The sequence below is a fragment of the Conger conger genome, chromosome 11 (assembly GCF_963514075.1).
Source record: "Conger conger chromosome 11, fConCon1.1, whole genome shotgun sequence".
Lineage (NCBI taxonomy): Eukaryota > Metazoa > Chordata > Actinopteri > Anguilliformes > Congridae > Conger > Conger conger.
This window is the reverse complement of record NC_083770.1, coordinates 16,534,144-16,560,505: the sequence shown is the minus strand read 5'-3', so window position 1 is coordinate 16,560,505 and position 26,362 is coordinate 16,534,144. Positions and strand designations below refer to the sequence as shown.

At 44.7% G+C, this 26,362-nt stretch overlaps 3 protein-coding genes across 6 annotated transcripts; 2 read left to right on the top strand and 1 right to left on the bottom strand.

Annotated features, from left to right (window-relative positions):
* Window positions 1-152: 152 nt before the first annotated feature.
* rad17 (RAD17 checkpoint clamp loader component) lies at window positions 153-11,047 on the bottom strand. The gene is made up of 17 exons (XM_061261333.1): window positions 10,755-11,047; window positions 9,866-9,956; window positions 9,390-9,638; window positions 9,016-9,099; window positions 8,756-8,918; window positions 8,219-8,355; window positions 7,716-7,768; window positions 6,591-6,716; window positions 5,252-5,321; window positions 4,930-5,041; window positions 4,397-4,594; window positions 3,968-4,053; window positions 3,654-3,800; window positions 3,061-3,207; window positions 2,501-2,621; window positions 1,578-1,635; window positions 153-966 (listed from the first exon to the last, which is right to left on the bottom strand). The coding sequence occupies exons 2-17, from the start codon at window positions 9,905-9,907 to the stop codon at window positions 738-740; spliced, it is 2,022 nt and encodes a 673-aa protein (XP_061117317.1). The 5' UTR covers window positions 9,908-9,956; window positions 10,755-11,047; the 3' UTR covers window positions 153-737.
* On the top strand, window positions 10,884-14,556 carry ak6 (adenylate kinase 6). The gene is made up of 5 exons (XM_061261334.1): window positions 10,884-11,140; window positions 11,631-11,723; window positions 12,131-12,189; window positions 12,291-12,436; window positions 12,963-14,556. The coding sequence occupies exons 1-5, from the start codon at window positions 11,104-11,106 to the stop codon at window positions 13,150-13,152; spliced, it is 525 nt and encodes a 174-aa protein (XP_061117318.1). The 5' UTR covers window positions 10,884-11,103; the 3' UTR covers window positions 13,153-14,556.
* Window positions 14,557-15,625: 1,069 nt separating this feature from the next.
* On the top strand, window positions 15,626-24,565 carry marveld2b (MARVEL domain containing 2b). Of its 4 annotated transcripts, none has more exons than XM_061260298.1 (8): window positions 15,626-15,698; window positions 17,066-17,242; window positions 18,003-19,186; window positions 19,994-20,029; window positions 20,258-20,406; window positions 20,800-20,971; window positions 21,374-21,424; window positions 22,542-24,565. In XM_061260298.1, exons 3-8 carry the CDS (start codon window positions 18,020-18,022, stop codon window positions 22,728-22,730), a joined length of 1,764 nt encoding a protein of 587 aa, XP_061116282.1. In that variant the 5' UTR covers window positions 15,626-15,698; window positions 17,066-17,242; window positions 18,003-18,019; the 3' UTR covers window positions 22,731-24,565. The 4 variants fall into 4 exon arrangements, with proteins under 4 accessions (XP_061116282.1, XP_061116281.1, XP_061116283.1 ...); XM_061260297.1 differs by lacking the exon at window positions 15,626-15,698 and adding an exon at window positions 15,699-15,824; XM_061260299.1 differs by lacking the exon at window positions 15,626-15,698 and adding an exon at window positions 15,751-15,824 and having other exon boundaries at window positions 16,982-17,209.
* The last annotated feature ends 1,797 nt before the right edge of the window (window positions 24,566-26,362 follow it).

Sequence of the window (26,362 nt, the reverse complement as noted above, 5' to 3'; positions counted from 1 at the left end):
TTAAATAATGGGACACACGGACACACACACACACACACACACACACACACACACACACACACACACACACACACACACACACACACACACACACACACACACACACACACACACACACACACACACACACACAGAAGACAGTATGGCAATCATGATGTTTTCCCTCCTTAATGAAAAATGGTTTATTTACAGAAAATCCGGTGCGCAACAGTGGAAAAGCTGGAAAGCCATTGCAGTACTCTGTGATATCAGTATAGGACAAAAAAAAAAGTTAATTTAGACAACCTCTCTCTTTAAGAGTCCTAGAACGTCGACATATTCCTCTCAATACGACAGTATTGTAATAATAATCAAACCCATCTCAATATCAACCACATCTCAACAAAACTAGTAACAAACAAACAAAAAAATAAGCGCTTGAAGAAAAAACAAATATAAATATCTGCAAATCCTGTTTAAAATAGTCTACAAGGCCGCAATTTGAGGGAGTTGACAAACTACCCTGAAGACCGTTATTTCTGCTTGACCAAAAAGGATTTCACCTGTCCAAGGGGCACCAAAGTAATAAATACACAAGTCCTGCCTTGCCAAAAAAAATAACAATATACATTCATAATAATAGCAACAATTTTTTTGGACAAATGAAATGGGTAAAGACTTCACAGTTTGTTGGGGGAGAATTCAAATTTGAGTTTTCCCGGCGGTATTTCTTTTTTCCTGGAGGAGGTGACGGTCGGTCAGTCACTGTCATACTCCTCGATGAGCATTTCCTCTTCCTCCAGGAGAGCCTGGGAGGTGGTGGGCTGTGGTTGGCTGGCTGGCAGGTCACTTCCTGGGCCCTGGCTGCAGGGCTGGGCGGGGTCTTCTGGTTCCTCTGGGCCGGGAGCGGAGACAGCAGGCCCCTCCTCCTCACTGTCCTCGTCCAGAGTCCCTGGGTCTTTGTCCGTCAGCGCTTCAAGCTTCAGCCTGCCCGGACGACCAAGGCAACACCCGTTAGCGCGTTAGCTCGTTAGCCACGTCAAAACATTACATTATAGGCATTAGCCAGGCCCTCTTATCCAGAGCAACGTACAACAAAGTGCATAATCATCACCAGGGGTAAATGCGCTGAAAGCACTAGCAATGATAAAAGCAGGGAGAGGTGCAGCCTGAAGAAGTGGGTCTTCAGTCTCCACGGAAAGGTTATTCTCCCACCGTGGGGCCAGAACACGTAGCAGTTGTGACAGGGAAGTGCAAGTACAACAATTATGCCCCAATACATCGATTATGCCTCAATACACTGATTAGACCCAAGAAACCAGGTTGAGGCAGGATAACCATGTAATTTACTAACCAATTAAAAGCCCCTTGCTTTCTGCTTTTAGTTCCATTTAGCTACCACAAGCAGACAACGCTGCATGAAATAAAAATATTTAAAAAAGCATTTACAGTGGATTTATCAAACTGAATTAATATTGATTCAGACTGAAATGGATTATTCAGGTGACTACAGTTACCAATATTCACTCTGTTAGTGAGGAATTAGCTGATACAGGAAGGCTGTGTACCCAGCATGCAACAGTTCCCCTTCCACATACCTGCCAGGGTACTTCCTGAGGGGCAGATGTCCCACATCCTGCATGAAAGCAATCTGAGCTGTGAGAGAGAGAGAGAGAGAGGGAGAGAGGGAGAGAGGGAGAGAGAGAGAGAGAGAGAGAGAGAGAGAGAGAGAGATATGGGGGATGGACAGAGGAAGGAAGAGAGGGAAGATTATTTTCCCATATTTCAGACACTACTGGCATGGTAAGGCATAAATGATTGTTATATAGTGTTATATAACAAACTGGACTACAATAAACATACAGAAGTAATATATATAATTCTACATCTATAAGATCACACATGCAATTGGCAATGAACTATAACGGGCCCAGTCGCCATTAACTTCACAAACCCAGCCGTAGCTGCATGCACACTGGCCTGTTTTACACTGTCCATCTGTCTGTCGGGACACAGGGCACATCACAGCACTAATAACAAGCGTCTGAGCTGGGAATGCTTATAGGCAGACCCCCTGAGGCCCCATACACATTTTAATGGGAGAGGATTCTGAACTGCAGCTACGTAGAACACAGCCATGCAAATCCTGGAGCGGTGCTGTTCTGAGGCTCCAGGCAGAGGCCTGCTTTTGAATATGATTTACATGCTCATCTGAAAACAAAAAGGCTGTCATACTAGTTTTTGGAACAGGGGAATGTACTCCCAAAGGAACTTTAAATTGGGAAGAATATAGCTTTTGTGTCACCCCTGCGTCGATTTATGACCACCTGCGCGCTACCCAGACTGAGAGAGGTGTAGTGTTAAGATGGGTCTCTTTATGAAGGGAGAGAGTAGAGAAAAAGACATGTTGGGGCATGGCTCCTGATGGTTCCTGTTGGCTGATTGGATTAAGGAAAGGGGGGACTGCCTGACTCTTGGTGGAGCTGGCTGATTGGATGATACAGTGGGGCGTGTTCGTTACCTTGGTTCCTCATTGGGTTGGTGAGCTGGGCCAGGTATGGCAGGAGCTCGGTCTGGAGGCTGAGGGGGGTCAGGCAGTAGCTGGTGAAAAGGCACTGGGCAGCCTGGCAGTTCTCCCGGTACTGTACATAACAAGAGAGGGACACGCATCACAATCTGCGGGCATTGCGTTTAATAAGCCTTTGAAGAGCAAGCTATTTGGAATAACCTGCAACATTCTAAGGCAGTGTTCTAGAACGCCTTTGCATTAAATTACCAGTAGTGATTGTGACATCAGCATTATAGAATGTTCAGTTCAGAACATTCTAATCGCATATTCATGATCTTACACCTTAAAGGGTTAGCCAAATATCCTCTGATCATGCTCTACATGACCAGTTAATAGGACAACCCTATTTCCTGTCAATTGAACTCCAGCAAGATTAGAAATTATAAATCACTGAGACAGAGAGATGAGGAGAGGGGGAGAGAAAGAGAGAGAGGCACATGGCGAAAAGGAGTCTGTGTCCAGATAGGAAAGGAGTGAATGTGTGAGTGTGGGAACAGAGGAGAGAGCTGCACCTTCTTGCTGACCAGCAGCCAGTGGGGTTTGTGCAGGGGCTTGAAGCCCACGGAGATCTGGCTGTCGGCTCGGGCACGGGCTGAGTTTGAGTGGATGAGCCCCCTGGTGGCCACAGAGGAGGCGTACTCCCGCATCGTGGAGCGAGACTGCAGAGAGAGAGCACCGAGTGACGATCTCCCACTGATCCTGGATCAGCACTGAACAGGCTAGAGAAAGCAAGCTGACTCACAACTGCAGTAATGTGATTATTCACCCCATCACTGATCCTGGATCACCACAAAGCAGGCTAGAGAAAGAACGCTGACTCACAACTGCAGTAATGAGATTATTCACCCAACCAGCACGAAGATCAGCACTAAGCAGGCTAAAACACAGGCTAGAGAAAGCAAGCTTACTCATTACTGGAGTAATGAGCCCCAAACACTGATCCTGGATCAGCACTAAAGGGGCTATAACACGGGCTAGAGTAAACAAGCTTACTCACTACGGGAGTAATGAACCTAAACCTGCAGCCTAAACAGTTCCACACGGCCAAGCCGGACACCATTTGGAAGTGAACCGTGCACGGTCAGGAGGAGGAAGGAGCGCTTACGGTCCACTCGGCCGTGAGGAAGTCGGAGTCGGACAGATACTCGCTGGCCCGCGCCACGTCCTCCATCTCAGAGAAGAAGTCCAGGTAGTTCTGCTGCAGGTACAGGTTAAAGAGCTCGCCCGACATGTGAGACTTCTCTACCACCGCCTGAGAGAGGAGAAAGCACTGTGTGAGTGTGTGTGTGTGCGCGTGTGTGTGCGAGTGTGCGTGTGTGTGTGTGCGTGTGCGTGAGTGTGTGTGTGTGAGTGTGTGTGTGTGTGTTTGTGTGAGTGTGTGAGTGTCTGTCTGTCTGTCTGTCTGTGTCCCTTCCCTACCTCTGGGTCCACCAATAGTGTGTCTCTCTGATGCTCTGACAAGTGGGCGGGTAGACTGGGCCCTTCTGGACTCGTGCAACTCTCCCCTGTCAATCAATCACACATTTCCATGGTTACCACCATTAACTGCCCAATAGACCGAGAAAGACACAGTAACTCACAGAGACATCACACACAGACACACAAATTCAACACACCTAACATAATTTACTATTATTGTCCTAACATTAGGCATTTATCTTTATTTTTTAACTAATCCATAATCTATCATCCATAATTGTACATAGTGCACATTGTACATTGCTTTATTATTATCTTTGGCAACACAGGTCTCTATACGAGTCATGCCGATGAAGCACTGAAAGTGAATGGAGAGAGAAATAGACAGAGGCAGACAGGCAGAGGCATGCGGCACGGATCTCTCCTCACGTTTGCAGTAGAGGATCTTGCCCAGGGCTCTGAACAGGAACAGTGAGGCGTCCTTTCCCCCGATAGCCGGGCTGCAGTCCAGGGTGTCTGAGCTCCTGCTAGTCTTGCTCTTACCCTTCCCTCTGGACAGGCCTCTGCTCACCGAGGGCAAGGACTTACCCTTCTTACCAGGCCAGACACGGGTGTCCAGTGAGCTGCCTGAATGCACACACACACATACACAGAGAGAACAAAACATCATTACACAACACCTGCAGAGGCGGACAGGGTCTTGTGGGCTTTGTGAGGTGAATATTATGACACAAAGCACATCTCATTAACATAATAATGACAAGATCTGTGCAGACTTCTATACAGAGCAGGTGCAAAGCAAGTGGTCAAAACAGCCAGTTGCATCAGAGTGATGCAAGTAGGCAAAGCCAATAAATACAAATTAAAGCAACTAAGCTGCGCCTAACGAATCACCCATTTGCGGTGGCCGCAAATTATAAACCATTGCTTTAATAAATAGTATGGTGCTTTGGCGCCCTCACCTGTGAGAGAGGAGAACTGCAGGCTGTTGATGGCACTGCGGATGTCCCCTGAGCTCCCAGCACAGAGCAGGTCCAGAGCGGCCTTATCTGGCACCGCCACCCTGCCCCCGCTCTGAGGACAGCACAAGAGGGTCACAGTTCAGCCTCCACATTACTCCTCCACATATTACACATACACACCACTAACGCAGAATTACACTCACTACAGGGATTCATAAATGTACTAATGCAGTGGAAAAAAAGTTAAATCAATAAAATAAATGAAATTAAAATTCCTATAAGAGTATTACTTCCTCCCACCTGCAGGGGGAGCCACCCTTACCCTGGCTGCCTCCTGAGTCACGATCCGGCTCAGCACCTTCATCATGCTGGTGGGGGCCACAGGGTTAAAGCTGAAATAGAATGAGACAGGCCTGCCCTGTTAGACGCAGCACAACAGCCCAGATAGACTGACTGCTTGATGTTCCAGACTCTGCAGTATGTGTGTGTGTGTGTGTGTGTGTGTGTGGGTGTCTGTAGGTACCTGATGTTCCAGACTCTGCAGTGTGTGTGTGTGTGTGTGTGGGTGTCTGTAGGTACCTGATGTTCCAGACTCTGCAGTATGTATGTATGTGTGTGTGTGTGTGTGTGTGTGTGTGTGTGTCTGTAGGTACCTGATGTTCCAGACTCTGCAGTGTATGTGTGTGTGTGCGTAGGTACCTGATGTTCCAGACTCTGCAGTATGTGTGTGTGTGTGTGTGTGTCTGTAGGTACCTGATGTTCCAGACTCTGCAGTATGTGTGTGTGTGTGTGTGTGTGTGTGTGTGTGTAGGTACCAGATGTTCCAGACTCTGCAGTGTGTGTGTGTGCGTAGGTACCTGAAGTTCCAGACTCTGCAGTGTATGTGTGTGTGTGCGTAGGTACCTGATGTTCCAGACTCTGCAGTGTATGTGTGTGTGTGTGTAGGTACCTGATGTTCCAGACTCTGCAGTATGTGTGTGTGTGTGTGTGTGTGTGTGTGTCTGTAGGTACCTGATGTTCCAGACTCTGCAGTGTGTGTGTGTGTGTGTGTGTGTGCGCGTAGGTACCTGAAGTTCCAGACTCTGCAGTGTATGTGTGTGTGTGTGTGTAGGTACCTGATGTTCCAGACTCTGCAGTGTATGTGTGTGTGTGTGTGCGTGTGTGTCTGTCTGTAGGTACCTGATGTTCCAGACTCTGCTCTGTGTGTGTGTGTGTGTGTGTACCTGATGTTCCAGACTCTGCTGTGTGTGTGTGTGTGTGTGTGTGTGTACCTGATGTTCCAGACTCTGCTGTGTGTGTGTGTGTGTGTGTGTGTGTGTACCTGATGTTCCAGACTCTGCTGTGTGTGTGTGTGTGTGTGTGTGTGTGTACCTGATGTTCCAGACTCTGCTGTGTGTGTGTGTGTGTGTGTGTGTACCTGATGTTCCAGACTCTGCTGTGTGTGTGTGTGTGTGTGTGTGTGTGTGTGTGTGTGTGTACCTGATGTTCCAGACTCTGCTGTGTGTGTGTGTGTGTGTGTGTGTGTGTGTACCTGATGTTCCAGACTCTGCTGTGTGTGTGTGTACCTGATGTTCCAGACTCTGCTGTGTGTGTGTGTGTGTGTGTACCTGATGTTCCAGACTCTGCAGTGTGTGTGTGTGTGTGTGTGTGTGTGTGTGTACCTGATGTTCCAGACTCCCAGCTCCTCCTGCAGGTCTCTGGGGAAGAGGTGTCTAGAGCTGCTGGAGCCACTGAGGCAGTCTGAGACGATGAAGACCAGAGGACACCTGCAGGTCCTCACAAAGCGCCTGGAGATCACACACGCAAACAATCATACACAATCTGGAGATCACATACACACACAATCATACACACACCTGCAGGTCCTCACAAAGCGCCTGGAGATCACACACACAAACAATCATACACAATCTGGAGATCACATACACACACAATCATACACACACCTGCAGGTCCTCACAAAGCGCCTGGAGATCACACACACAAACAATCATACACAATCTGGAGATCACATATACACACACAATCATACACACACCTGCAGGTCCTCACAAAGCGCCTGGAGATCACACACACAAACAATCATACACAATCTGGAGATCACATACACACACAATCATACACACACCTGCAGGTCCTCACAAAGCGCCTGGAGATCACACACACAAACAATCATACACAATCTGGAGATCACATACACACACAATCATACACACACCTGCAGGTCCTCACAAAGCGCCTGAGGATTATACAAACAATCATACACAATCAAACACAATCATATTCACACACACCTACAGGTCCTCACAAAGCACCTGGAGTTCACACACATAAACAATCATACACAATCCCATACAAACACTCACACACAAATAAACACATTCACACACACACACATATCTGCTGGTCCTCACAGAGTACCTGGAGATCACACACACACACACACAATCATACACAATCCCACACAAACACTCGCACAAACAGCTCCTGGTCCTCACAAAGCACCTGGAGGTCACACACACAAATAATCACACAAAGAATCACCCGTATCTTCAAATTCTCAAAAACCATACTACAAAGCAAATTGCATGGTATGCCATTGGTATGCCACTATTCGGAATGCAGGGTCAAGATCACATCATGATACACAGTATCATATGTCTACAGCCTGTCACCTGGCCTAGATTCATCATTATCCAGTTTGTCGTGGTGAGATCATGTTACATAAATCTGTAATAGTCACAATGATCTGTGTTTAACCATTAGCAATGGAGACCGCACGTTACCTGAGAATATCATGCAGGGAGGCTGGCTGTCTGTAGAACTGGTTAGGGAGGTCCTGTCACACAAGAGAGACACAAAATGGCTCCAAATGAGCCAGTGTATACACTTCAACAGCACAGCACAAAGCACTAAAGATACAAAACAAGACCTACAGTGAAACACTGGCCAGTACCAGACACAACAGCCACAGACTGGACATAGCACTAGAGCTGAAAGAGCTCCCAGCCTTACTGTGTATCTGTATATTTTTCACAGCATAGCTGACTACTCTCCCTGTTCGCATGCCACATCGGCAAACTCACCAGGCTAAAGAGGAGCACAAGGCACACTCAGGCTATAGGGGGCGCTGCAATCTGTAGAGGGGAGTTTATTATGTACACACTCCAAGGTTGCCTAGGGTAGATGACCGGTTTCTTCTAATGCGTCTGCTGTAAAGAGGGCGGCCTGTCACAGGGTGGCCTATCACAGGGTGGCCTATCACAGGGCAGAAGCGGCCGGGACCCACCTCCACGAGGATGACCTTCCTGCCAGAGGTCAGGCCGTCCCCCAGCATCTGCAGCCGGCCGTACTTATTGGCCCTGAGCAGGAACTCCTGGAACTCCGCCGTCTGGGAGACGCCATGGAAACCGTTGAACCTAGAACCTGCCAATCAGAAACAATACGGCTGCCTTTAATTTAAAACAATTAATTCATTAATTAATTTAAGAAGATAAATGAATAGGTCTGACAGAAACACATGATCATTTTAATAATTCCACATTATTGAAAGTAATCAGCATGTGCTTTTCAAACCCCAGAAACTTAAAAGGCACTTTGCAAATGCCCTTATGCAGTGATTTATATAAAAATGTACACAGACATAACTTCCCAGCTGACATAAAATATTCTCTCAATGTTACTGGAATGTGTTTTCAGTGTTAAACCATTGCCACTACCTTGCAGCAATATTGTGAGAACATCTTGCATTAGTTGGGGTTTAGTTTCTGCACCTATAAAGTGAATAATTAGAGTTATTAAATTGTGAGTGTGTGCGGCTCCTCACTGGGATCAAAGGTATCTCTGAAGGACTCCTCGGTCCTGAACTCTGACGTCATGGTGGGATTGGACCACTCCTGCACACGGCAGCCCAGCTCTTGGGTCAGGACCCGGAGGGTGGCGGTCTTTCCACATCCTGAAGGGCCAGTCAGCAGCAGTATGGCGCCACCCTGTGGAAAGATAACAACCACATCTTTAGAGTCTGCATTAATGTACAGGAGAAGAATTGGTCAAATTGCATTTCAAATGTAAACATCGCACAGCCACCTTAGTTTCCGGTCTGACATCCAAGTGTGATTTCAGCCAGTTTTCCACCTCCTCAATCTTCTTTTTGTGAACGGCTAGATCGGCCTGTCAGGACAAATGGACAAATGTAGCATTTCAGTTCTGAGAACAACACACTACTGAGAATAATTTATGCAGGGGTTAGTCAATACAACACATGTTCCAGAACAGTGCATCTCTAGCTTGAATATAGGTTGAGTATATTCAGTACAATTGCATGGACACATAAGGCATGCTAACTTTTAATAGGTAGTGGGTCACAGATAACACATCTACTCATTAACTTCGGAACGCCAATTGTTCTGTACAACCGCGACCCACATAACGAGGGCTGGAGTTAAATGAGCCCGCAGTACCTGTGAGCTGGGAGAGTGCTTGTCCACCCATGGCTCACCCTGCTCCCCTTGGCTTGACTCGCTCTCCTGGGAATCCGGGAATCCAGAGACAGCTCGTCTCTTTGAAGGCCTCTGTGCGCCAGGCTCGGTGGCCTGTTTTCTCAATTTGCTCTCGGTTTCTCCCGAACTCGCACCCTTTTTCAGCCGGAAGGAGTTCAATCCGGAGCCGCTGAACAGATCCCCGAAGGACGGCTCCACCCAACTAGTCAACTGAAATGAAAGATGCAACGGAGTGAGGATCTTTGGTGTAGAACTTTTGTACAAATCATATACACATATTTTTTGTATGTCATTTAATGTCTGACTCTCTCTGATGTTTTAATTAAGACTTGTGAAAAACAGTGGATGGTAAGACCTCATAATAAATAGCCTATTTTGTGCAAAATTGGCACAGTATTTTATCACTTGGGTAAAGAAATTATGTCTCAGAGACTTACTTTACTGGAGGACGTCTTTCTTCCAGCAGAAAGTTTTGACATTCTTATCTCCAGTGATTCCCATCCACACAGCCCCAGTTAGCCACTCTAGCTGTAGAAAGCAGTGACTTAAAAGCATTACTTGGATGCACACATCAACATCATCATCATCATCATGTGCGCTATAGAGCATTACAATAAAAGACGCAAAGCAACAACAAGCAGGATAATCAATTGTTATTTTTCCAAGATCAAATATAGCAAGTCCCTTTAGACGCAGCTTAATCTTTAATCATTTCAGTCTATCGATATTTACGATGTTTTAAGAGAACACATAACCATGGAAATGTTAATCAATGGTGGTACTAGATGCCGACTGCTGCTCAATATCAAGGTAACGTTCAAATTAACGGTAAGAATCCTCAGACCACGCCCACCAATAACTAATCCAGAAACCCCACTTTAATATACATTGCTGGCATACAGAATAATAACAGAAAAATAGATCTAGTTTCATCCCAATGCATTTCGTTAACGTTCACTGGCTACATTAGCTTTCTAGCTGCCTTTGTATTCTGACACTAGCTGTATTTGACAACTTCAGTGTAACGCGAGTTTTCGTATTGACGTAGCACTATCTAGAAGGAAGCTAACAACAACATTAGCCGAACACAGGTCACACAGGCTCGATAAACTAGAACCATTAATATGAAAATCGTATGAAAGAAACCACTAACTTTAGTGGGGGGGGTTTTCTAGATAGCAAACCATTAGCTACGCTACGCCAGTTAATTTAGCTGCAAACTACTGACCTAGGCTAGCTAGTCTAGCTAGCTATAAGTTACAAAATTGCTTTAACTTTTTCCAAATATTGTTAACTTTTTGTAGAAGTTTTTACGGCAAATCTTACCTTAACTTGGACCTTAAAACAATGTGAATCTATTGTTTTTAGTGGTGCAGTTAACCGACTTAATCTTCTAATATATTTGAAACCCTTTAAAAACAGAGGTCCTTCATGGAGCGTGACGCATTCTGATGACGTCTACATCCTCCCCTGGTGTAACACGCATTAGAGACCTGCCTTGATAGATATTTACTTTATTGTTGCTGTTCTATACTTATACGCAAAATAACCCAACATATTTATATGTGCTGTTACTTTGATTGTGTATAGCAAAACCAAACCAACTGCAAAAGTACAATTTGTGCAAAGTAGAAGTCCCTGCGTTGTGTTGAGTTAACGTTAGTCACGTGGAGCAATGAAAATCATGAAGAGACCGAACATACTTCTGACAGGTAAGATTTTCTTCTTTTCCGTTCGATTATTGTGACATTAGCATATACATATGTTGATGGATCATACTGATAGCGATTAAACAAATCAGAGGTGCAAACAAAAAAGGGTGGTCGCGTCAAAGGCTGGTAGTAGTTGGCTAATGTGACTAGCTAGCGAGTTACACGTGATTGTTACATCTTTCTCTGATTTTTGAGGCAACGTACTGTAATATTAAATGACCCTTTCCATTGTTTAGCTTCTTATCTACCTTCGCTGTTAACTCCCTTGCTGAAGTGACTTTAAAAGTGTATGACGTTTGAACCACCCCACAACTGCATTTGCTAGCGACTATTTTGCTAAATCATCTTGCTTCATCATGATTAATCTTGCGTAATTTACTACACAACAGTCGATGCATGTGACATACAGGCCGGTGAACCCATACAGAATGAATGAGTTCACCCATGTTTTTGTTTCATATTATAACGATCGGTTGTACACCTGTGACAGGTACCCCAGGAGTGGGAAAGACCACCTTGGGAAAGGAGTTGGCTCAGCGCATGGGGCTCAGCTACGTAAACGTGGGAGACCTCGCTCGGGAAGGTAGGCAGTGGAGCTTCATAATTCTGTCATCCGCAGTTTAGGGTGGGCTTTTAAAGCACGATTTGGGTTCTAACCTACTGTCTCCTAATTTCATTGCTAATATTCAAATTCATATCAATTTGCCACTGTACATGTTTTCACTGTTTATTGACTCCTGAAGTGTACAACCTCACGCTTCAGCTGTGACCAAAACATAATTTTGTTGGTTCCATACTGCGGCCTCGGCAAATAATTCAGAAGTCAAATTCAGCTGTTTGGGATTAGAAATCAAGACCACCTGTTTCAGAGCTCTCATCGATTCGGAATGGAGTGAACGTGAATTCAGGTTGCCTGGAATACCCATCTGTGAGACAGATGCAGGAACAACAGAGCACAAAGACCAGCAACATGTGCATTTGTCTCCCTAGGGCAGCTGTTTGATGGCTTTGATGCAGAATACCAGTGTCCTATCTTGGACGAGGACAGGGTGAGTTTGAGTATTAAACGGAATTCTACAGTATCTTCAAGGTCGCAGTCAAGCACTTAGCCACTTAGCACTAGGCTATTGACTTGATTTGCATGTTACAGGTTGTTGACGAGCTGGAGGACAGGATGGGAGACGGAGGGATGATCGTGGATTACCACGGCTGCGACTTCTTCCCCGAGCGCTGGTTCCACATCGTGTTTGTGCTGAGAACGGACAACACCGTCCTCTACAACCGCCTCGAGAGCAGGTCAGTGTCTGCAGCCCCACTCTCTCCACATCAGCCTCTTTTATTATTTTTTTTTTTTTTTACTTCTTAACTACTTTGCAGTTTGAAACAACCCATTTGAGCACCTAACTTTTTTGACCTTCTACTGCAATATTATGAGTAAATAAAGATAAATAATTCAAGGGAGCCTTTGCTTTGTATCGCTGTGATCCCAGTGTGGTCATGTCGGTTGTTTTTGCCCCAGGGTGTTCGGGGGGAGTTTGCATACTGTTTGCTCCCTTGTGTAAATTTGAAACTCCGTGGTGCGTCCATGTGTTCTGAGAGGGAGTTGTGAATACTTTAGCACAGCACTTTCTCCCTTTTGCATTTCTCTTCCTGTTTATTTGTTTGTTTATTTATTTTGTTCGTTACATTCCCTTTGTTGGTACTAAAACTGCAAGCCAACTGTACGTGACTGCTTTTCAGACTGACACGAGGATAACGTGTTGCCCTAAAGTAAAAAAGTGGGGTTTTAAATGTCTCTTTCTGGGTTTCTCTGTCTGTCTAGGGGATACGCTGGTAAAAAGCTGCAGGATAATGTCCAGTGTGAGATCTTCCAGACCATCTTCGAGGAGGCCATGGAAGCTTATAGGGAGGAGATTGTCCACCAGTTGCCTAGCAACGACCCCGAGGACCTGGAGCGCAACCTGGAGCAGATAGTGCAGTGGACGGAACAATGGATGAAGGACAATAACTAAACGCCTGTTTACTAACACACACACACACACACACACCCACACACACACACACACACACACACATACACATGCAGAGAGAACACACACCCATGCACACAGCTGTGTCTCGACACTCAGCTGCTCAGACACGGGTTGATATGTCACTGGGAGGGAGAAGCTACCATAATCTCAGAGATACAAGACAATCCTATAGAAAGTGGTAGTGCTTTGCATGTCAATTAGCACTTGCGCTATGTAGACTAATTCCAATGCAGTTTTGATGGAGATACTGAGTTATTGTATTAATTGAACAGACTCATACTTCAAGACTCTACGGTCTGCTTTGATAGATGCCTCGGTTTTGAACTTTGCTAGAGGCCAAAGATTGGCCTTGCGCTTTAGTCAGCTTGCTTCCTCTACTGATGTGAGTGTAGTTAGCCAGTATTACATTTGTCCACTCTGATTCCCATTGATATAAACATAATGGTACAATGGTTTGATATTGATATGCACAGCATTCCAGAGTTAATCTGTTACTTAAAAAGGGTTTAAAAATAATCTCTTTAGAGTGTGTTAACAGACAAATAAAATGATGGTAACTGATGTGCATAGCAGTAGGAATAGATTGCAATGACTCAATGGCCCCGTATATTGTGCCTTGTCCTTTCGGAACTTGTGGTAATTATTTCCCCTTTCTTGATTCTAGAAATAAAGGGACTCACACTTTTTTACAAAGGACAGGTGGAGCTCTTGCAAGCAATACAATACAATACAAACTGCAAATGTATTTTATAAATTGTACAGCATGGTGTTAAGAATGTTCCTGTTTTTCTCTATAGAGTGAGAGCATTTGGCATTTCCAGCTAGCTGAAGCACTTGTTTTTGAATCAGTCTTGCCCTCTTGATTGTTTGTGAGCAGGTTACCCGTTGTTACCAGTGGGAAATGCCTGTCCCCATTCTGACAGGCAGTTCTGTGCTACACTGGCTTGTAGTGTGGGTCACATTCAGAACATGGGTGCAGTGCAGGTACTTGGGCTGTATTATGTGCTCGTATGAATCACATTGTGATGATGCATAGTGCAATGGTAGATTCCAAATTGGGCTGTAAAAGGAAAAAAAAAAGAAACATTTGGTTGCTTTATATGTCTCTAAAAATGGAACATAATGTTATAAAGGAAAAAACCCACATATACAACACATAATTTTGTGTCTTGGGTTATACTCCATTTTTGTTTACTTTAATAATGTTATATCCAAGTCACTTCATTCGACTGTAATGTTTGTGTTGTATGTTGACTGCTATTGTATTTCCATGAAATACTCCAGGTTTAAAGAGGGACAGTGTCATTTTTTGTTTTGATAAGCTTTGTATTATTGTTTGTACTTACATGTACACATGATAATAAATAATACATTTGAATTCAATACCTTGGTCTGTAGACATTTTGACTGGTCTATAAAAGCAAGGAGGTGCTACTAATTTGCATCTGAATCCAGTATCCATAGCAACTCGGCATTGCCTCTCAACATATACTATATAGCTGGAGGCTAACTAAACCGTTCCGTTAATATGCTTCAGTTTTCTAAATATATTCCCGGCAGTACAATGTAAAATGTTGTTTTTACCATGATGAAAATGGCCTGATTCTGCTTTTTGCATTTAATTTGTCAATTTTCATATTTCTGGTGTATGTCCAGAATTTTGCTCATGAAAAAGCATTTTATAAAGGCATCTAAAGCAGAACGTAATTGAGCAGTAACGTGATATTTTGCCTCCCCTTTAAGGTACTGCTGTTACACTGTTCTTGGGCGGGTTCAGGAAGCTCCAGAAGTGCGGGGTGGGGGCTGGGTGCAGTTGGAATGGAGCAGGGGAGGAAGTGACTCGAAACCAGGAAAAGAAAGGGAAGGATTTATTTACATGTTAAAAACCAGACAATACCAAGTACAGCCAAAACCGTAGAGGAAATTAGAAACAATATACCCTTGCTTGACAAAAAAGAACTGACAAAATATACTGGATATCACGCTAAAACAAAGCCCATAAAAATCACATCGCATCAACACCTGTTATTCAGAGCCATATTATTTGTTTATCCTGTTTATACTGACCACACGTGCCTGCATTGCTGCAAGAAATACACTATATATATACAGTACAGTTTGAATTTAAGCACTCCACTAAATACCACAGTCTTGTTTTAATCATAATTTGTGTAGGCTATCAGTTCGTACATTGATGCGGGATATGCGTTTGTCATGAAATCATAGCAGAATGGTGCTGATGCCTCATGTCAGGAAGTTGATATTGTGTGCAAATAATATAACTAATTCCTTCAACGGCAGTCATATTCCTCAGTTGCCCCATCCAGAACAGGAACAGGGTAACAATTGTTCTATACCTAAAAATACTCTGGTATAATTTTCTATGAGTCTGGGACCGTTCATAAGAGAGGGAATGTTACTCATTATCAGGCTCACGCATTAGTCATCAGTATCACTTCCGCTCGTAATACCTGAGTTTATCCTGAGTTTTTACTCAGGTAGCGTCGACAGATCCTCCCGAGCAGGTAGGTTTCCGTCTGGATCAAAGTGGCTTACGTCACTCTCAGGGATGGGTCGGTCACGTGACCAGATTCCTACGCTTCTCATAGTTTGGGAGAAGGTGAACGAAAAGCAAATTTTTCTAACAACAGGTAGGAGATACAAAACATTATTTCTAAAAAAATGTCAACCTACCGATGACCAAAACAATAGTATTTATCGACATAAACACATTTTCAACTCCTTTTATATGCCGATGGTGGGCTTTTGAATTATTAAGTACGGCGATTTTCTCTTGAAGTTTCAAATTCATTCGGTTCACTGGTTACAACAGGTTGCCATGTTTGTTTAAGCGGTTATTTACGATTACTCTTCATATAATTAGGTTGTATTTGTAACGGATTTAATTCTTAATGTTTGGGCCAAAGTGCAACTTGAAACTTGCGAAGACAGGTAAGTAGCCTACGTAGTTTAGCGAGTGTAGCGACGTTGTATTAAAGAAAATCTTGTGAGGCGGACATTGCTGCAATGTAACATGTAGGCAAGTGGTGCTTGATTCTGCTTTCTCTCTGAATATATTGGCCTGCTGTAGTTATGCGTTTGTGGAAAGACAATGTTGTAGCCGCGAAGAAAGTTAACTACGAAGACCTGTCGCGTTGAATTTCTTATGCATATATAGCTACCATTTATTGTTCTGCAATATATAGTTGGATAGCACTGGAGGAGGAAATAAAATGTGAAAATGACCTTCACATTGTGGCATTTAGTGCCCCGGGTTGTATTTTTGTAATTATTTTACGCCCACTGCCATTACTCCTAGAAGTTTTGTTGATATACAGATTTGACGTGGATTTTAACTCTTCATATATTGAACAAATTACATCTAATTTCTAGTAAAAACCAAGTTATAATGCTCAGTTTACATTGATGCCATTTTCCTGTTTTCTACTGCTTTCTACCTATCTGTTGTTAATGGGAAGTGGTGTTACAGGTGTGTTGTTCTGTTTGTTTTGCTTCCGTTACTGTCATTAAATATAACGAGTGCTTGGTGACATTCTACCTCCACGTGAATGACCAAAATGATGAAAGCAATGAATATTGAACATCTGAAAAGGCAGTCATTTATACTGGCTGGTATGCGCAATGGTCATATCTACTGTCATTAAGTGGTATATTTACAAAAAAGTTATACGGTGCAAGATGATTTATTTTGTTTAGATTTACGACGAGGAATTAATTGTGGAGATCTTGCACAGCTTTGAAAAACACAGAAATATATTTTAATAGTTTTTTTTCTTCCCCCCCATAGGTGAAGGTCATAAATCTGTGTGTTAATTGGGGATGCCGATTCCCTGTGAAAACAACAGGCCTTAATCTTGTGTTTCTACCACAGTTTAAGAGCAGTTCTTGGCCAATCACCTGGGTCCATTCTGCCAGTGAAGAAACAGGTCATTGTGACATCAGCTCCTGTTCTTTCTAGATAGCTGAGTGGTCAAAGCCAAGCACGGTTTGCACAGTGACCTCCCTGCAAGGCAATGTAAGTCTTGCCGAGTGACAGCGTGTAAGCGAGGTATTTAAACAAAACACATTTTTATATTTACTCATTGGCTAACACACTAATTAGATGGCGCAATTATCATGGTTTTTTGGGACAAATTCTTGGACCGCCTGTTTTAGAAATCTCTTGTGTGCTTTCCTGTGTTTTTTCTTGTGCGTTCTGGGGTTCTTTGATGGGTGTATAACTAGCTTTCGATGATTTTAAAATGGTGTCTTTAATCAAATGACTAGGGGTAGGGGAAGCTTTTTTTAAATTGCAGCTTTCTTTTTGTGAATCCATGGTGACGTTGATTGCTTAGATGTGTAGAAATTCTATCCTGGGCTACCACACACATTTCACAGCAGAGCTCATTTAACCTTTGTGTTGTCGGGTCAATAAAATCACCCTTTTTTAAGAAAGAAAAATGTGAAAAATCGGTTATTTACCGATTTATTTATGAGTGACAGGTTGTTTTTCCATGAAAAATATTGATTTAGGGTTTGAAATTCTATCGCTGGTCCAGCAAGGTTGGTCGTTTTTTACTCTGGACACAGGGTTCATATATAACATGAAGACAACACAAGGGTTAAATCCATTTGTATGCAGAGGTTCAGCCTTTGGGTGACTGACTCTTAAAGTAATTTAATTCAATGTGCTTTATTGTCAGGAAGTACAAGCAATTCTCTCTGTGTGTGTCTCTCTCAAATTCTCTCTCTCCTTCTCCCTCCCTTCCTCCTTCTCTCTCTCTCTCTCTCTCTCTCTCTCTCTCTCTCTCTCTCTCTCTCTCTCTCAGGGCTATAAACGTTCCCCATGTCTTCCGGAGGAGGGCCGTCGGCCCGCTTTGACCGGGTGCGAGACGTCTCTCCGTACTACGACGAGGTGCCCCTGGGCTCTCTGAGGAGGGAGGATGACCCCCGGCCGCTGGGCGATCTGAGAGGGGCCGACCTGGCGCTGAGCTCAGACCCCTTACCGCCCCCTCCCCTCCCGGACGCGCCCCCGGTGGGGCCCGAGTTCTACCCCAGCGACAGCGAGGACAACCTCGACGCGCTCGACATCAAACCGGTCCGCCGCTTCATCCCCGACTCCGTCAAGAACTTCTTCCGGGGCGGGGGCGGGAGCGGGAGCGAGTCGGTGAGCGGGCGGGACAGCGAGGGCAAACCCTGGGCCATGCTCCACCCCGAAAACGACAACCGCACCACCGAGGGGGTGAGATGCTCCCCCCCTCACTCCCCCTCGGTCCCCGGCTCCTACCGCAGCTACAACTCCCGCAAGGAGCTGCTGCTGGGGGCGGAGGCCCTGGAGTCCATCGACGGGCGCACGGTCCAGACGGCGCTCACCTACAGCGAGCGGGTGGAGGAGTACAACCAGCGCTACGCCTACATGAAGTCCTGGGCCGGCCTGCTGCGCATCCTGGGGGCCATCGAGCTCCTGCTGGGGGCCGCCATCTTCGCCTGCGTCTGCGCCTACATCCACAAGGACAACGAGTGGTTCAACATGTACGGCTACTCCCAGCCCCAGATGTTCGGAGGCGGGTACGGGCAGCAGGGCGCCGGCGGGGTCGGCGGCGGGGCCTACTACACGGGGCCGAAGACCCCCTTCATCTTGGTGGTGGCCGGCCTGGCCTGGTTCGTCACGGTGATCGTGCTGGTGTTGGGCATGTCCATGTATTACCGCACCATCCTGCTGGACTCCACCTGGTGGCCTCTCACGGAGTTCGTCATCAACCTGGCGCTGGCCGTGCTGTTCATGGCGGCGGGGATCTTGTACGTGCGCGACACCAACCGCGGCGGGCTCTGCTCCTACCCCGTCTTCAACAACGGCATCAACGGGGCCTTCTGCCGCGTGGAGGCCGGGCAGACGGCCGCCATCATCTTCCTCTTCGTCAACATGCTGGTGTACCTCATCGGAGCGATCGTCTGCCTGAAGCTGTGGAGGCACGAGGCTGCCCGCCGGCTTCGGGAAGGCATGGAGCTGGAGGTACGGCCCGCCCCCCGCCTCTGAGCATAGCCTGGTAGACCGTCAAGTACCCTGGGTTGAGTTTACAGCAGACCTGGGGTCCAAGTGGTGTTTGTTTTGGATTCAAATACTTTTCTGCATTTGACTTGAGCTTGCCTGGTGTATTGGAACAAATGAAATGATCCCAAAAGTGTAAACTCAGCCCATCTGCTCCTCCCTGGGGGCTGATAGGCTCCAGGCAAGACCAACAGAGCACAGAAAAGTGTTTAAATCCAAAGCAAATACTATTTGAGCCCAGGTCTGCTGGATTTACAGATTCAGTAAATGGGTGCTTTTGGCTGCTGTTGGAGTAAACGGCCATAGAAATGGTTGTATCCTGTCACTAAAACTTTCCTCCAGGCAGAGATGGGTTCATCATAGTCGTTTTATTCAGAGAAGAGAGCATACCTGGAACAGTCTAGGATGGCTCTGATGTACACTTCAGCCTTTATAGTCTTCTTCATGTAATGTGTGTGTGAATCTGGAGCACTGTGGCTTTATGCTCTAGAGTGAGCATCTCAAATAGCTAGGGGGTTCCCAGTGGACTGTATATTCTCTTCGCTTACCTGGGGGTTTCCATGGTGAGTTGCTACATGTGCAGATACTAGTGCCATCCCTTAGCAACAGCAAGAGGCACAGGTGTTGTACTTGTGGATGTTGTACCTATTCAGTGTGTCTATGTGTTCTGTCTTTCTCTATTATTTCGACCATGTTGTTGTGAAGGGACTGTCAGGAATGTGCATAAACTTTAGACTGATTAAAACAATTTTTCTTCCCCCCGTTTCTTAGATGAAAACAGCAGCATCTTCTGTGCCGAGATCCTTGGTAATAATTTTTTCTTACAATAATTGCGCCTCAGTAGTATTTCAGCTAGATGCAAAATTAAGATTCAGTTTAGTCTGAGATTATTTAATGCTGAAATCCAAGATTATTATAGTAAATTAACCAATATATATTATAGTTCGTATAATATAGTGTATCTTCATTGAACTACGTTGCTGTAGTTTTGCGGTTTCCTTGCTCTTGACTCTTCCTCTGTGTTTGGTGTGTCAGGAGCTCGGAGGTTCGAATGGACAGGCGGAGTCAGTGCAGGAGAATCCTGTCCGAGCCCCTCCCTCCGTGATGACGCAGCCGGAGATCCTGAGCGGACACATCCCGTCCGGATATATCCCCAAACCCGTCATCATGCCCGACTACGTGGCGTGAGTCCCGGCATTCACCCCACGACCTGGGGGTGCACCCTGCACCACCCTGGATTTATGGGTTCAGTCCAGACCTGGGTCAAATGGTTTTGAATTCAAATACCTTTCTGTGCTCGATCGGTCTTGTCTGGTGCAACTAAGCCAACCAAGAGGACCAGAAGGTGCGGTTTGCACTTTCTGAGGGTAATTAATTGGTTCCAATGCACCAGATGAGCTCAGTAAAGCGTAGAAAATAATTTCAATCCAAAACAGTTATTTATTTGACCCAGGTCTGCTTCAGTCCTGAACACCCGTATGTGGTGCGATACAATATGAAGACTGAGTGACGACTGAGCGAGTGATTTACTGGTTGATTGACGGGCTGATAGATGATATGGACTTCCCTCTGTGCAGGAAGTACCCCACCATCCGTACAGACGAGGAGAGGGACCAGTACAAGGCCGTGTTTAATGACCAGTACTCGGAGTACAAGGAGCTCCACGCTGAGGTCCAAGCCGTGCTCAAGAGGTTCGACGAGATGGACGGGATGATGAGGACTCTGCCCACACACCCCTCCAACCAGATGGTGAGATACTGACCCCCCAAACCCCCACCCTGGTTCCTTCTATCTTCAACTGAGACTCCCAAACTTTCCGGACTCATGACCCACTTAATGAGACTCATTCATTTCCTGTCATTTCCTCTGGTTCACCCCTCACTCCTGACTGAAGCTAATGCGTAAATGTGGTTTATATACACTGTAGGATTGTTTGTTGGTTCTCTGCAGTAATGGCAAATGAATGTTGCCTTGACTTTTAGTTTGCCAAACTCTTATCGTTCTGCGTCATTTGATGCAGAGTTAGCCTGCTTTTTAACTTGATTAATGAACTGCCTCTGTTTAAGATTGTTTTACCAATCAAATGTAGCCGTAGTGGTGTGATTGTCCGGTGCATTGTGGGGTTGAGAGTAAAGGCCTTCTCTCTTACAGGAGCAGGAACGCGTCCATGCCATCCTACAGGAGTATCGGAGGAAAAAGACAGTGAGTTAGTGCTGTACCGCAGCGCTGGTCAGAGGAAGTGTTATGCTTCAAACACCAGGCTGTTCAAAACTAAAGCAAAAAACGCCCTCTCTCGCTCCCTCCCTCCCTCCCTCACTCCTCCTCTCTCCCTCCCTCCCTCTGCTCTCACTGTGTCTGTGTGTGTCTGTGTGTGTCTGTGTGTGTCTGTGTGTGTCTGTGTGTGTCTGTGTGTGTCTTGCTGAGGCCACTGGACACATTCCGGACGGGCCTGTGAGTGAAGAGGGTTAAAGGGGGAGGAATTTCTTCAGTATGTCTTCAATTGTTCTGTGGACTTTTGAGGCTCCTAAGCAAAAATAATGATAATAATAAACTATGAAAATACTGAACCAAAGGAGGGTGCAGTCCAAACGGACAAGCACTTCCACAAGGACCACAGTAACCGCTACATCTACAGTGAGAAGAGCTTTTATGGTTCACTTTTTCGCCTGTCTTGTACTGTGTGTGCGTGCTGCCTGCTCATTGTGAGAAGGAAGGGGAGTTACTGGGTCTGCCGGTAACTGAAGGTTGCATTGTGCTTCCCTGGCAATGGAACAACCTGTTTGTAACCTGCTGCTTATTCCCTAAATGGAGGTCACATGACCGGCAGAGAATTCTTGCACCTCTCCACCTGTTCTGCCACTCTCTCACTTCCTATTTATTCATTATTGTGTGTCTGGCGATCGGTCCGAACCTGCAGGTTCTAGAGTGTACAAAAGTATCTCTGTTGTGCTTTCCTATTCCTTTTCAGACCTGGGTTTAATTATTATCTTTGATGGATTCAAATGCTTTTCTGCATTTGAATGGCTTGCCTGGTGTATTGGAACAAATTTTTAAAAGCCCAAAAGTGTAAACCCCACCCATCTGCTCCTCCTAGCGGGCTCGAATGCACCTGGCAAGATCAATAAAGCTCAAAAAGTATTTAAATCCAAATCCAATACCATTTAAACCCAGGTCTGTTCCTGGAACTTGCGGCTGCTGTTTAACATAGACTGTAGGCTAAAGGTGTGTTTATCCTCTGCCAGGATCAGGTAAGCATTACCCACCCCGTGATTTGACCATAAAGGCTCAAACCCTGCGTTTCTGTGCTTCCTCTCCACAGGACCCGACTTTCCTGGAAAAGCGGGAGCGCTGTGACTACCTGAAGAGCAAGCTCTCTCACATCAAGCAGAAGATCCAGGAGTACAACAAGGTGATGGACTGGAACGACGGCTACAGCCTGGACGCGTTCGGATCGCGCTCAGACCGACTGGATCGCTTGGATGGCTATGACGACAGAGGGTACTCGTAACCCTCCACCCGAGACCACCACCGACTGGACGGGACGCTCCCCCTCCTTCAACACACCACAGCCTCGGGGGCAGATATCAAAATGTCTTTACGCCCACAGAGACCTGACCGACACAGTTCAATCCCGCCTGCATAAGCACAGCTTTCCAGGAGAAAGGGGACTATCTGACGCTGTTTTTCCTCTTTGATTTCCCCTCTCCATAAGGAGAACATGGAAGATTAATGAAATGGGCACATGGAAACTGAGACTCTTCTGTCATTTTTAGAATGTATATGACTTCTAATCTGAGGCAAAAACTGCATAACAGGGCAAGTTCCAGATGCCAGTTCTTCAGCGCAGACTAGACTACCAAATGGAAAAATGGAACCAAAGAACAGTAACTGTGATATTTAGTTTTGGAATGAACCCTTTAAGGTGTAAGATCACTAATATGTGATTGGAATGTTTTTAACTAAACATTCTAATGCTGATGTAACAGTCACTACTGGCAATTGAAAGCAACGGAGTTCTAGAACACTGGACTGAACCAAAAAAACACTCTTCAAAGGGCAAACTGGTGTGTTGAGAATTGAAAGGCTTTTTTCTGAGATGGTATTCTGATGGGGAAGGGGAGGGGAATGATTACTTCCGTTCCCCTTGCATTCTGACTGAATTGTTTGTTTTCTGTAATTCAGTCTGGTAATTCTGATCATTGTTGCCAGGGTTGCTTTCAGAAAGGCATTTACACAACGTTGTGAAACAACATAATTGTAAAAATGGTCCATCTGTTCTGTGACCTTGAGAGAATAAGGAAACTGATTCAAGGGGACCGCACTTCTCCAATGTCAAGGTGATGGTCCATGTTGTGGCCCACTGTTAGTGTCCACTGGCAAAACCTTCTGGACTGCTGTGTATTTGATCTGTTTTTTTACAGTTATGGCACATTATACCTGAAGTTCTGTAAAACTTCACATTGGAATTGTAATCAAGTTGCAATAATTTTGGCACAAACCTGTTAAGTGTAATTTCAGGGCTGCGGATGTCCTAGTCCTCTTTGTGTTTTTAAGTTTAATGCATTATCAGGCTGTTTTTTAAAATCTGTTTTTTATTTTGTATTTTATTTTTGAGTAAAAAGACTTCAGAGCCATCACTCCACTCGAGTACTCAATCCATAATGTTTGGGACAAAGACCCACAGTTTATTTATTTGCCTCTGCACTCCACAATTTGAGTTTCAATTTAAACATCACATGTGGTTAAAGTGCACATTGTCAGATTTTTATGAAGGGCATTTTTATACATCATCAGAGTGTGGATATCTTATTTTCAAGTTGTCCTACAAGTGATACTAAAACCCTTTGCATTTGAATGGAGCTCTATGGGAATTGGGGGGTGGGACTAGATTCAGCTGTCAATTATGCTGATCCAGTATGCAATAGATTTGTTGCCTAAATAACTTAAAGTTTCGAGGTGTCAAACCACCTGCTGCCAGATATCCAGTAGATATGAAAATAATAGTTTCTGCTGAATATTTTTTGGAAACAATTATTCTCTATTTGTACTTGAACAACTTGTCTTTTCTTACAAATCTCAATTTACAAATAGCGGAGTACAGATGAATGATGGGTCTTTGTCCCAAACATTATGGAGGGCACTGTATGTCTCTTTTGTGAACCTAAGCAAATGGTGCTCTCTAGAATTGTTTAAGTTTCACTGAACTGTCTTTTCCTCCTGCTTTTGTGAAAGCATTAACCCAGAACTGCTGTGCGATCAACATTCATATCTCAGTATCTATATTATCCAAATCTAACACATATTTGCATAATGTGTAAATAGAGACTGGTGTGGACACTGAAACTCTCACCCTCTCGTGTTTTAATTATTTATTCTTCAGTGTTTGTCTTTAACACGCTGCTACAAGTCAGACATTCCTGCCACTATTTTGATAACAAACATTTGGTAAGATGGACAATATTTTGAGAAGGCCAACATTGCTTTTTAATCATGGATCTGGGCATTTTAATCTTATGACAGTCTACTTAAAAGAGTGGTATAATTTTCCTGCGGTGGTGCCCCCTGTGTGTATGTGAGTGTGACTGTGGGTGTAAAATATACTTTAAGTGTGTGTGCTTTGCAGAGCCAGAGTTCTTGTGAGCCATCCTATATTTCTTTAGCAAATGCGTTAATCGCAAGCCGCTTCAATCGCTGACATTTACAAGGTAGTTTACATTAAACAGTGCACAACCTGGCATGGAGAGGAACCTTTAACCTTATGGTTATTTGTTCTTTTTCTTCTGCCCGGCCCACGATACCACACTTAGGTTTTATCATGACTCCCTCGCTCTCTACCATTGGCACAGGGATGTTTCCCAAAAAATTACAGGGGAACAGTGTTCTTTTCAGTTACAGTTTTCATGTATTCATCAAACTCACAAGCACTTTTTTTACTTTTGCATGAATAAGTAGGTGTAATTATCTAATCGGCCAGTTGTGTGACAACAGTGCAATGCATACAGTCATGTAGATACGGGTCAGAAGCTTCAGTTAATGTTCACATCAACCATCAGAATGGGGAAAAATGTGATCTAAGTGACTTTGACTGTGAAATGACTGTTGGTGGCAGACGGGGTGGTTTGAGTATCTCAGAAACTGCTGATCTCTTGGGATTTTCACGCACACTAGTCTAGAGTTTGCAAAGAATGCAGGAGAATGGCCAGACCGGTCAAAGCTGACAGGAAGGTGACACTAACGCAAATAACCACACATTAAACAGTGGTATGCAGAAGAGCATCTTTGAACACACAATGCATCATAACTCTAAATGGATAGGCTACAGCAGTAGAAGTCTAAAAATACCTAATAAAGTGCTCGGTGAGTGTAGCAGGAGAGATATGTGTGAAGCCCTTCCGTATTAGCCGCTGGTTCAATAGCAGAATCGCCCATGCATATCCAATGCATTCACAGGCATGCCCACATGCACCTGCGGTAGAGTTTAAACCGATAGTGAATTGTATGTCGTCTTCCTCCTGCTGGAACTATCCTTTTTCAAACCAGTCCTGAAAAAAACTTCTGTTTCATGAGCCGCATCAGGTATCAAAAACGTGAATGGTGGTGTTTTCCATGTTGGGAAATTGGAAGATGGCGGTGTCCTATGTCCGAATCCACTGTAAGCAATTTCTGGTTTTGCAACTTCGTGTGTCGGGGAGGTGTCATCTTTCAACCCGTGATCGGTTTCAGGAAGCTCTAGGTAACTGGTGTAAGAGAAACCGAGTCGGCTGGACTAATAGGAGGTTTCAGTCTTAGTCATCAACTACGCCATGTAATGTAATCTTACAAATATGATAGATATTCACCAAAACCTACAAATGAATAAAATCAGTAAAAAAATTAAAAAAAGGCATACAGGTGTACTATTGTGTACTTTTGATTATATGTTCAAGGTATATTCCTCCAGAATGGATAACAAATGAAACAAAAAATAGTTATGTGAGTTTAACTCAATCCACTATGCGTTGCGAATTAAAATGTACTGTACGTTTTGGTGCCTTGTCCAATTTAAAAGTTGGGTATTTGTAGAGCTTGAAACGGGAAAAGTAAACGTGGGACAGAGTCTCTGGTATGTAGGTTAAGATGGTATAAACAAAGGAAAGGAAC

Coding starts and splice junctions, on each gene's coding strand:
- marveld2b (XM_061260298.1), top strand. CDS start 18,020: ATGTCTTCCGGAGGAGGGCCGTCGGCCCGCTTTGACCGGGTGCGAGAC. Junction 20,030..20,257: donor CTTCTGTGCCGAGATCCTTG/GTAATAATTTTT, acceptor TTGGTGTGTCAG/GAGCTCGGAGGTTCGAATGG. Junction 20,407..20,799: donor ATCATGCCCGACTACGTGGC/GTGAGTCCCGGC, acceptor CCCTCTGTGCAG/GAAGTACCCCACCATCCGTA.
- rad17 (XM_061261333.1), bottom strand. CDS start 9,907: ATGTCAAAACTTTCTGCTGGAAGAAAGACGTCCTCCAGTAAA. Junction 8,356..8,755: donor CAGAGATACCTTTGATCCCA/GTGAGGAGCCGC, acceptor TCTGATTGGCAG/GTTCTAGGTTCAACGGTTTC. Junction 4,595..4,929: donor GCAGTTCTCCTCTCTCACAG/GTGAGGGCGCCA, acceptor GTGTGCATTCAG/GCAGCTCACTGGACACCCGT.
- ak6 (XM_061261334.1), top strand. CDS start 11,104: ATGAAAATCATGAAGAGACCGAACATACTTCTGACAG. Junction 12,190..12,290: donor CTATCTTGGACGAGGACAGG/GTGAGTTTGAGT, acceptor TGCATGTTACAG/GTTGTTGACGAGCTGGAGGA. Junction 12,437..12,962: donor TACAACCGCCTCGAGAGCAG/GTCAGTGTCTGC, acceptor CTGTCTGTCTAG/GGGATACGCTGGTAAAAAGC.